Source organism: Schistocerca gregaria, chromosome 2 (genome assembly GCF_023897955.1).
Source record: "Schistocerca gregaria isolate iqSchGreg1 chromosome 2, iqSchGreg1.2, whole genome shotgun sequence".
Lineage (NCBI taxonomy): Eukaryota > Metazoa > Arthropoda > Insecta > Orthoptera > Acrididae > Schistocerca > Schistocerca gregaria.
Window position 1 is genome coordinate 446,518,258 of NC_064921.1, and position 12,005 is coordinate 446,530,262.

Below are 12,005 nucleotides of genomic sequence, written 5' to 3' on the forward strand. Positions count from 1 at the left end.
CTCAGGGTGAACAGTGTAACGCCGGCAGAAATGCATGACACAGATCTTGGTGGGTGAAAACTGGAAGCCGTGTGTGACGGCCCAAGATTGCATCCTGCAAATAGCGCTCTGTAGCTGCCGGTCACAACCGCAATGCTAGGGGCGCTATACTACAGCTGCAGCTAGCCCATTTATAGCAACTAAAAATAGGCAAACACTCAAGACAGAGCCTTGCAGGACCCCATTCTCCTGGACTCGGGAGGAACTATGGGAGGAACTAATTTGCATGCAGAAGGAATGAAGCAACAGAAAATTTTGAATAAAAATCGAGAGCGGGCCCCTAAGACGCAATCCATGAAGCGTGTTGAAGATGTGATGTCATGACATTATATTATATGCCATCCGCATGTCAAAATGCTGATGGCGGGCAAATGCTGTGCAGATGGCAGACTCCAGGCAGAGCAGATTATCAGTTGCAGAGTGGCCCTTACAGTACCCTTACAGTACCCACCAGAAGGCCCTGAGACTCAAGTAGCCAACTCAACCTCCAGCTCACCATGCTTTCGAGCAACTTGCATGGAACATTGCTGAGGCTAATGGGGCTGTAGCTGTCCACCTCCAGTGGGTTCTTGCCAGGTTTCAAAATGGGGATGACGATGCATTCCCGCCATTGTGATGGGAACTTACCCTCAACCCAGATAGAGTTGAAAAGGTCGAGGAGGTGTTACTGGCAGTCCACCGAGAGGTGTTTGAGCATTTGATAGTGGATGCGATCTGGCCTGGGAGCTGTATCAGGGCAAGTACCTAGGGCACTTTGGAATTCCCACTCACTGACTGGAGCATTGTACGATTTGGGGTGGTGCATATGCAATGAAAGGCTCTGACATTCCAACCACTCTTTCAGGTAGTGGAAGGCCAGTGGGTAATTCGTACAAGCGGAACTCTGAGCATAATTCTCTGCTAAGAGTTCTGCAATCGTGTCTGATTCAGTACAGGCTGCTCCATTCAGGGAAAGCCCAGGTACGCTGCTGGGTGTCTGATACCCATAGAGTCGCATGATCTTGCTCCAAACCTGTGATGATATAGATGCCAATGGTGGAGACATACCGTTCCCAGCACTCCTGCTTCTGTCGGCAAATAAGGCGTCGGGCTCGGGCAAAGTGCTGCTTAAAGGTGATGAGGTGTTCCAGGGATGGGTGCTGGTGATGACATTGGAGGGCCCACCTGCGATCTCTGATCGCCTCAGCGATTTCCAGTGACAACCAAGGCACAGTCCTCCACCGAGAGAACCCAGAAGAACAGGGAAGTGCAAATTCGACTGCAGAAACGATAATGGTGGTGACTGTGTGAACCACCACATCAATGGCATCATGAGGCTCAATAGTGGCAATGGAGGCGAAACGAATCCCAGTCAGCCTTATTCAAAGCCCATCTGGGGAGGTGCCCAGGTGAGTGATGCTGGGCAGTGACAGAAAGATCGTTAAGTTGTCCCTACTGCATAATTCGTTATGCACACTCCATTGGATGGTAGAGGGCTAGGGCAGCAGACCAAAAGATCGATGGCTGAGTATGTGCCATGTGCCACACTGAAATGTGTGGGGGCACCATTATTTAAGAGGGAAAGGTCGAGCTGTGCCAACGCTTGCTCAATGACAGTGCCTTGGCCTGTTGCCACCAATCCACCCCACAAAGGGTTATTCGCATTAAAGTTATCCAGTAACAGAAATGAGGGCGGCAACTGGGCTACCAGCGCAACCAATACATGCTCTGGGTCATCACCATCTGGTGCAAGATAGATACTGCAGAAGGTAACACCCTGAGGCGTCCACACCTGAATGGCAACAGTCTCCGGAACTGACGAGGACTGCGAAGCCCTGCAACCAGCTATTTGCGGCTTCTTGAGCCACTGGTGGGTCTCTGCTTTTACCACTGGTAGAAACCTGGGAAGGGAGTGACCCAAGGGACCCCTTCCTAGAGACAGAAGCTGTAGAAGACTTACACTTCTCCAGTTTAGAAGTGGGGACTGATGTCCCTGATGGTTGGGGGAGGGGAGGGGGGTTCTCCTGAGGTCGGTAGTGCGGGAGCAACCGGGAGGGAAGTGCCCCCAACCATGAAGGGGGCAGGCGTGGTCTTACAGCTCAGAGAGCTGACTTAATTTGGTGCAACGGATTGGGCTGTAACAGTAGTGATAGCAGCAGCGTAAGATGTTTTCACGCACTTGGTATGGAGCCTTGCAAACTTCCTTTTAGCCTCAGTGTAGGTCAGTCGGCCCAGGGTCTTGTATTCGATTACTTTCCTTTCCTTCTGTAGAATCCTACATCCCAGCCAGCAAGGGGAATGGTGCTCTCCACAGTCGACACAGATGGGAGGCGGGGCACATGGACTATTGGTATGGGATGGACGACCACAATCTCAACATATGAGGGGAGTTTATGGCACAGCTTGACTAAAAGAAGAGTTCGGTTAATAGGATACAGTATGAGACATAGAGGAATCACCAGTGTAGTATTGAATGGATGTATGGAACTTAAATATTGCAGAGGCAGACCAAGCAGGTTGAAATGGATGTAGGGTGTATCAGCTATTGGGAAATGAAGAGGTCTACATAGTGTACAGTAGCATCAAGAACTGCATCGAACCAGTCTTCAGAACTGAGACCACAACAACAAACCGCACTGCAGTCGTTTATGGTTCGTTTACTTGTTACCCATGTCTAGGAGGAAGGAAACTATTTTTAGTCCGGAGAGTTCACTGTCAGTATGATTGCATATGATATGCTGAAACTATGTAATGGACCAAGAATCGAACCCAAATCCCTGGATCCCGCCCACTGTGCACTATGTATTACGTCGTCTGAGCACGCCTCGCAGACCAACTGAAATCTCCAACTTCTCACAGGCCCCTTACCTCACTATCCGCAAGAAGCAGGTATCCAGTTTCGAAGACATATCTGCATTAAATTTTTTTACTTGTCACACGCAATCATCCCAGCAAATGTTTCACCATCAGACACTGAGGAAGATGTAGCCCTCCTTCTCTGCCTTTCTTAATCTTCCCATTGGTTGTAGATCCTGCAGCTCATTGTACTGATAACACTTTCTGATGCCTGATTTCTTTTTGCAGGGCATTTCCTCCTAAGAAGTTTTTGATGAGGCTGATATGCCAAATTAGCTCTCCATTTAATTTAATCACTATCTTTGTCTTTTTAATTGCTTTTAGCTACTTTTTATCACATTTTTCTTTCAATCCAAATCTCTATTGCTCCTTTTTTCCTGTTTCCTTTTAATTCATCCTTCACAATTATAGCTGAAAAAACTCGAAATAAAGATCTATAGCAATCTATTTCTTGTATCTATATTAAAACGGCTGTTTGTTAATAAACTACTTTCATTTCTGAAGGCGTGTTTGGTCTTTGCAATTCTACTTTAAATGTCCATTCTACCGGAGCCGAGCTGGGTGCTTGTGTACACAGTATTTTTCTGGCAGTCATCTATAGGGTCGGAAAACTTTGTCTGTTCATTTTACTATAAGAGACCACGCTTTCTTCCATTTTACTGTTTTGATTTAAATACCTGAGACAGCTGCACACAAAGCAAACTTCTTTCTGCTGGTAGTGAAATTTGATGAAAGAATCGTCTGTTTGTAGCTCGTGTATGGCACTTCCACCATAAAGCTTATTACCTGATTGGAAAATTAGAAAAAATTTTGAGTATATCATTTCAAAAATCAGCGCCAGTTTCAAATGTATTGTGAATGTGAAAGAGTTATTGGAAACGAAACCAGATGTTTTGTACTCGAAGATACCTAAATCGCTTCATTGAATTTTAAGGCTCGGTCTAGGTCGCTCCCATTTCGACCATCTGATAATGTATTCCTGTATATTCTGCAGTCACTTTCAGTGAAGACAAAAAATGGAAAATTTAATAAAAATGTAAAGTACGCTACGTACTACCCTGCAACCAAACTACTGTGCCTGCTATCCATTAATACACCGCAGCTCCCAACAGCGGTCAGTGCCATCGCCAGCCTGTAGCGCACAGCTTTGTCCGCCACGTGAGGTGACGTCACGGGCTCACTTCATTCAAAACCGTCGTAGCTCAGTGTGGGGCAGAGCGCCACTGGCCCACGGGATGTGCCATTTTGCACGGCTCTGCAGCCTGGCACCTCTCTGATGTATTAACAGGCGAAGAACTGCTCAAACTTAGCACGCAGAGCTCATTTACAACGGAAAACGTCGTCTCGGTGAAAAGTCTAACTGCAAAATTATTTTCACTTAAGACCAGAAAAAATTACGTAAAATACCTCTACACTAGCACATCATAAGTGTCTCTGGGATAACTCGTCCACCCTCATATAAAATTTCAAATCAAATTAAGTCAAAATTAATTATTTCATACAGAACTTCCATTGCTTTCTGAAACGTATAATAATCACAAATTAATCTATTCTCATGTAGCGATTATAATTTGCAACCTTTGGGTACTGTGGCATTACATTCACTCTACTAGAAGCCTTCTTTAGGTAAATGATAGCAGCATACTTTCCTGTTAATCTGAATACTAGTTCCTCAAGTCATTTCTAATGCCATTAGAGCCACCGCGATTTCTTCTCCTTTCCTAAATAATTTTTTTTTCCGAAATGTTGGTTGATTTTAGCTTTTAGTCTTTCTTTAACAATATCCAATAGCATTTTCGATGTATGTCCTATGCTCTTTAATGTGAACAACCATTCGCATTTCCCTTCTTGGGCAGGGTAATCGTTTTCTTTTTATTAATTCCATTGGTGGTGTTTAATTCTTGTAACACATACACATACAGAAAAGAATTGTTTTTTGCGATGACCATAAAGCCATCGGCATACGAACCGTGCATCCGAACGTTGAACATTGAGCGTGCGGAGTTTCTGATGTCACAGTGTGGAATACCACGTTGGGAAGGCAATACCTAGCATGTCAAATATTATGAAAGTGTGGTTAATCGTTGACTAACCAAATGGCAGAACGCAACCTACGCCACATGCCCGCCATCTTCCTTTGGTGCAGAGTTGCGAGGCGCCATATTGGCTTCCATTTGAAGCCCGTATGTATATATGCCATTTGTGAATACCAGCAAACTGGGGAGCTTTCAAAAACATTCCGTCAATTGTATGATTCGTTGTAATAAAATGACAAGAACGTATATTCGTGGGAAAAGTATTATTGTATTATTTTATGACAGTAGGTCATTTGACACCAACAGCATGTTGAGGATCCATTAAAAATGCATTGTTCTTGGTACAGTTTGTTATAATATAGCTATAATTAAGACTTCCAGAGCACAGTAATAGGCTACATATGGTCACAGTAGCGCCGTGAGTAGCATCGTAGTTTCAGAGCGAAAATCTTGATTGAAGTGTTGATGCTTCGCATCCCGCAACTTCTATATATTCTTCTCCTTCTGACCTTCGCTTTTTTAATAGTTTCTGATACTTTCTTATTAGTTTAATATAAGTATATACTATAATATTCTATGTCATGAGTTGTGTGGCCGAGCGGTTCTAGGCGCTGCAGTCTGGAACCGCGCGACCGCTACGGTCGCAGGTTCGAATCCTGCCTCGGGCATGGATGTCTGTGATGTCCTTAGGTTCATTTGGTTTAAGTAGTACTACGTTCTAGGGGACTTATGACCTCAGCAGTTGAGTCCGATAGTGCTCAGTGCCATTTGAACCACTTATGTCATGTAAACATAACGGTGCCCATTTGAGGGATGAATTTGTTCGATTGGCTTTACCGTAAGGCGCCTTGCACTACTTGCAGCAAGGGAGAAAAGTACGTTTTATTAGAGCTAATACGCTAATTTTACGCCCGTCCATTTCGTAGACAAAGTGATTTACAAGTCAGATACAGCCGACAACTGCCACTGGAGCGCGTTGCGGTCGCACGTTGGCGCCGACGTAAGGTATGCACAAGTCGCATCGTTTCTGAACGTTCAGCAGCACGTTGACCTCGGCACGCTCAACGTTCACGTTTGAAACACGGTCCGTGGACCGAAGGCTTAAGGCTGAAGATAAGCCCAGCTCCCTGCTGTATCCCTCCCCTCAGAGCAGCTGGTCTCACAGCATCGTGGAAGAGCCTCTGCAGAGGAGGGAAGGATTGGGAAAGTCTGAGAGGCGTGCTTAAAATTAGATTATTTCTAAAGAAGCAAAGTTCTGTTTTTACTATCATGCCGATTTTTTCTATTATTAAGAAGAAAGAACATGAATTCAGGTAACTTTTACCTTTCGAAACGTATTGTGACCTTGATGTTACATAGGGCATAGAATTTTGGTTTCATTTCACTTTATTTGAACAGATAACCAATTTCGGCCTTACAGTCATCATCAAAGCTTGAAAAAAGCAGTGACACTAAGACACCTAATGCCTACATGTCTTCTACGTAGCTGCTTTTCTAAGATCTATGATGGGTGTAATGGCGACACTGGTTATCTCTTCAAATAAAATTAAATATAGCCAAGACCGCTTAGTCAACAGTTAATTAGTAACCAAGACTAGCTTAGAAAGATGAAACCTCATCTGCTTTTCATATAGTAAAAAGAATGTAAATTACAAAGTGATAGTTTTTTAGAAACAGATTCTGAAGATATTATATGGCAGGGAAGTCCAGTCCAAGAGAGATAAAGATTTTGAGCCGAAGGAAAGGATGAATTAAAATGCATTGCAGCAACAGTTACATTTACAATAAAAAAGGTATTCGCTACATTCCATGAGTTAAATATGCACATGTGGTTGTCAGATCTGCCATTTGAATTACAGTACACAAAATTAAAAAAAAATGATGTTGTGTACTGTTGATTGTTCGTGAATCATGCCTATGTCATTAACCAGATTTATCTTTTGTTTGCAGGGTAACAACGAGGAACAGTCGCAGCAAGCCACGTGGATCGATAATAAATCTGTCAAATATTTATTAACGTTGCAATATATTTCATACTCTACATGGAAACCCCACCATAAATATAATGATGTACCTGAGCCAGACAACATTCAGTGATTGCGGTTCATGCCTTTTCTGTTACATATTATACCCTTCCTATCCCTGTGTTTTTTAGTCATACTTCATTTTAACAGGTGCATTTGCGTCGATCGGGAGCTGGTAAGGGAAAAATAACAGGAATAAAAGGTTTCGTTGCAAAATCCGACCATGCTACCGAAACGAAAAAGTGACTATTCACTTTATGAATATTAAAGAATTTCGAATGTAGGAGAAAAAAATCTTTCTTTCAAACGATAACGGTACATATCTGTTACATCGTTTACTGATTATGTAAGTAACACATTTCTTGTTTGTATTGACAGTTAAATTTATTCCAGTTTCTTCCTGAAGTTTGCCATTCCTGTATTGGTTTCCCGAGGTAATATTTCACGTTATGACAGATCACGGTGCCATTTGTAACTGTTAAAATAGCAATGTGTTTCGACGAATAAGAGTGACGCTACTGACTTGTCCACTGACCACCCGCGCGAATAAACTTATAATTACTCACTGTTACTGCACCAATCAACAGAAGCCTTCCAGACTCACACTTAATCACACCAGCTAACTGTTCAAAAAGTTTTGTTGTGACTCAGCTGCACACAACCGTTTTACGCAAAACCCAAATGAAGACTCCATCCAGTGTTTCCACTTAGGATTTTGGTTTTACCCTAATTTCTTTCGGAATTATACCGGAAGTACCCTAAAAATCTTTAAAGTTCCTAAATTTAACATATAATAAAGAGCAACACACTATTTTACGTACTTATTAACATGAAATACCTATAGTGCAGTACACAAAAAATTCATAGAGCCACAGGATGAGAAGCAGAAGCACTACGTTTACACCTTCGTACTGTGCATGGCACTGTTGAGCTTTAAAATTGAGCAATTTTGAATGAAGGACCCATTAAGGGTTTCGTTGTTAAATATATTCTTTTGCCTGTTTTAACATTCTTAGGAACACCGAATACTCTTCCAACTTCAGTATTTGGAGATAGAACTATTAGCAAAAGTGAAAGGACCATTTCGAAATTTTCGTAAATACTAGTGACATGATAATCATTCAAGCTTAGTGCCTTATTCCAGTAAATTTCAGTTGGGATTTTTTTTATATCTTCCTTGCCCTCAACTCCAAAATGCTTCAATGTGATGGGAGCTTGATGTCTCCATACATTGTCTGCTTTTTGCATGTTGCTTTTTGTCACCAAAAAACTAAAATGGCTAAACACATCTGTCACAGGCGGTTCCTGGATATTTCGTGCTACTTTGGGATCTACATACTCGTATTTCAATAAATCGGAAGGTTTCTCATCCAAGTCGAACCGCTGTTATACCTAAAATATTATTTCCATATTAAATTCCTGGTAACATGCACACAATTTGTTCACTTCTTCTGTTGGGTATTAGAGCAGCATTGATTTAATTTAATTTTCTTTCCTGGAAATAAGCGCCACGTACGAAGATGAGAGTTTGTATAATCCGCGTTTGCAAATCCGTGTTACTAGCTGTGCTATTGTTGCCATGGGTAGGCGGCGCGCGCGGCCAAACGTTGTCAGCCTGGAACACAAACACGAAAACAGTTTCCCTCTTCGCGTCCCGAAACCACACAATGGCATAATACCTGATTTTCCTCTATACTTCGCACAGCCCGATGTAATCGACAAACTTTCCGTGCGATCATTGTAGTTACAATACGACCAAGTTCCGATGCCGCCCTTAACAGCGGTAATACTGCAATTAACATAGTAGGATAAATTAGATGTATTACATTCCATAAGAGTTTGAGGGAATCTCCATTAATAAATCGGTGCAGCCATAGAGCAAATTAATACATTGAGTTGGGTCTACTATAAATAATAAGGTTACCACTTTAAGTTCGATTTCACTCTAAATTTCCCTAAATCCTTTTCAATATAAAATAGCCCTAACCCATATGTAATATGAGCCACTTCGTCCTACAAAAGGGCGAAACTCCACAAAGTGGAAACACTGCTCGCACCTCGCATTCTGGCGCCTGACCGGTGGTACTTGGCCATTGTTGAAAATAACAGAAATACAATGCCCTTGCTGGACAAATCGCGCTCAGCTCTAAAAGTTCCAAAGAACCAGACACGTGTAAAGGATACTACTCATACTCATACTATTATCTCATACTCATACTATTATCGATGGCAGTACATTTTACATCCCCCCCTCTCTTTAGAATTCTTTGAAAACAAATGCCATATACGTTTTTTTTTTTTTAATCCAAGAAGAAACTAGAAAATCAATTCCAAAAATTTAAGACACAACAAGAGTTCCAAAAAATATAACATTATAATAGTCTAGCAACTAAGGAAAGTCATCGACCTACAAGCAAATTGATTATGAACTATAAATGTAGGCTTCTGCGGCCATTGTCACATTCAATAAAATTTTTCTAGGTTTGTGACAGCATTGTCAATATATATAAAACTACCGACGCTTCGGTCCCTGCTGCAAGCGACCCTCTTCAGGGAATTTTTGTTTACTGTTGAATGAGAAAACTTTGTTTCTTATATACCTGCAGACATAGCTATTATCTAATTCTGATAGGCTGTTTAGGATGAAGGGGTGGATGTTAGAAGCCTTTATTGGTGTTTTTAGTATTTCTTTTCATTGGCGGAAACCCAAGACGAAACATAATGTCAGCATGGAGGAACGTCACCCTAAGTCGGAACTGAAGAACAACTCTCATTTAGTAGTAACACGAGCAGACAAGGGAAATGCGTCCGTTGTGTTGGACACGGAAGATTATAATAAACAAATGGAGGATCTTCTGAGTGAACCCATTTATAAGAAACTTAAGGGAGATCCAACGGCCAAGATAATCAAATCGACGCAAGCACTGCTAAAGCAAACCAGAATGAATTTCGACGCTTCCAGAAGACTCATCTCACAAGTTCCACAGGCACCAAGAATATATGGTGTACCGAAGGTTCATAAAGAGGCCTTTCCTTTACGACCGATCGTGAGTACCATTAACTCACTGACGTACGGTCTAGCAAAGGAACTGGCTCCAAATCTCCGACATTTGTTGGGCCACACAAATTCGTACGTTAAGGACTCCACCCATTTTGTGGAACTTTTAAAAGAAAAGTGTATCTCGGCCATAGACATAATGGTTAGCTTCGACGTGAAGTCTTTATTCATAGATATACCGGTACAAGACATCTTGAACATCTTAGAGGAACGCTTGATCTGCGATCAAGCTCAAAAATGGTTCAAATGGCACTGAGCACTATGGGACTTAACTTCTGAGGTCATCAGTCCCCTAGAACTTAGAACTACTTAAACCTAGCTAACCTAAGGACATCACACACATCCATGCACGTTGCAGGATTCGAACCTGCGGTTCCAGACTGTAGCGCTTAGAACCGCTCGGCCACTCCGGCCGGCCTGCGATCAAGTGCGCCACTGTTTAGCAACCTCCTATTTCAAGTGGAAAGGGGAATTTTATGAACAGACAGATGGTGTAGCTATGGGCTCCCCTCTCTCACCTATTGCAGCAGACATCTTTATGGAAGCTTTTGAAGAAACAGCGCTTCAGTCCACATCATTACGCCCAGAATGTTGGCTCCGATACGTTGACGATACTTTCGATATATGGCCACATGGAGAGGAATAGCTACGAAATTTCCACCAACACCTCAACCAGCACCACAGCAGTATCCATTTCACTATGGAGATGGAAAAGAATAGGGAACCTCCTTTCCTAGACGTGGAAGTTTAAAGAAAACCTGATGGTAAACTGGGCCATGGAGCATATAGGAAGCCAACCAGTACTGAAAGGTACCTGCATGTCTCCTCGCATCATTACCCTACGCAGAAGAAATCCGCCCTGCACACTTTAACCAAGAGGGCTCACAGGATCAGCGATGAGGAACATCTAAAGAGTGAAGTACAAAACCTAAAGTCCATTTTTTTGTGCCAGTGGTTATGGAATGAAAGTAATAGATAAAACTATGGCGACAAAGAATGAAGGCAATAGAGGAGAGCAAAAGGAAATACAAAACATCGCTCTGTTACCTTATGTTCACGGTGTCATTGAACAGGTAGCCAAAATTCTCCGCCGAGCAGGCATCAAACCGATTTTCCAAAGCACCAACAGAATAAAAGATGTTCTTCGCACAACGAAATATACAGTTGACAAACTACATGCTGCTGGAGTTTACGAAATCAGGTGCGAATGCGGATTGTGTACGTAGGCGAGACGCTACCAATCAGCACTCGCATATCTGAAAACAAAAGATGTATCCGACTAAGACAGCACACCAAGTCAGCGGTGGCACAACACCACAGGCCGACCTCAGTGGCAGTGGGGTTCTAGGCGCTTCAGTCAGGAACCGCGCAACTGCTACGTTCGCAGGTTCGAATCCTGCCTCGGGCATGGATGTGTGATGTCCTTAGGTTAGTTAGATTTAAGCAGTTCTTCGTTCTAGGGGACTGATGACCTAAGATGTTAAGTCCCATAGTGCTCAGAACCATTTGAACAACACCAGGGTGATGACAGCCATGTCTGCACTTATATAAGAAACAAAGTTTTCTTATTCAGAAGTAAAAAAAAAAAAAAAAAAACACGCTGAAGACCGCTAGTAACAGGGAACAAAACATCAGTAGTTTTATATATATTGCAAATACGATCACAAACACAGAAAAAATTTATTGAATAATTATGAACTGTTCATGTAACATAGTCCCTTCAGACTTTAAATGAAATAGAGCATTCTTTTTTCAAAATAAAAATGCAGTTACTTTTCTAAAATCGTGCCAGTAAGATAAAGGAGAAAACGAGGCACAAGAAACAATTACCACTTCACCTCTGTACCTCTGCTCAAGGAAAAGAAAAATGTTAGTCTGTTGCCACCACTAATGACACACAAGCACAAAGAAAAAAGAAAATACACCCTTCTAAAATAAACAGACAGCATAGTGACGTAAATGAAGTGGCCAGAGTGAAGTTTTACTGGCTAGAGTAACAACATGAAATCGTTA

At 42.2% G+C, this 12,005-nt stretch overlaps 1 protein-coding gene across 2 annotated transcripts in view; it reads left to right on the forward strand.

Annotated features, from left to right (window-relative positions):
- LOC126336186 (uncharacterized) overlaps nt 1-6,988 on the forward strand; it is a 138,700-nt gene extending 131,712 nt beyond the window's left edge. For both annotated transcript variants that reach the window (XR_007564907.1, XM_049999693.1), the window contains one exon: nt 6,861-6,988. Coding sequence is in view for 1 of the 2 variants with exons in the window: in XM_049999693.1 (XP_049855650.1) it covers nt 6,861-6,865 (5 nt within the window). In the remaining variant the exon portion in view is untranslated. The remainder of the gene's footprint in view (nt 1-6,860) is intronic.
- The last annotated feature ends 5,017 nt before the right edge of the window (nt 6,989-12,005 follow it).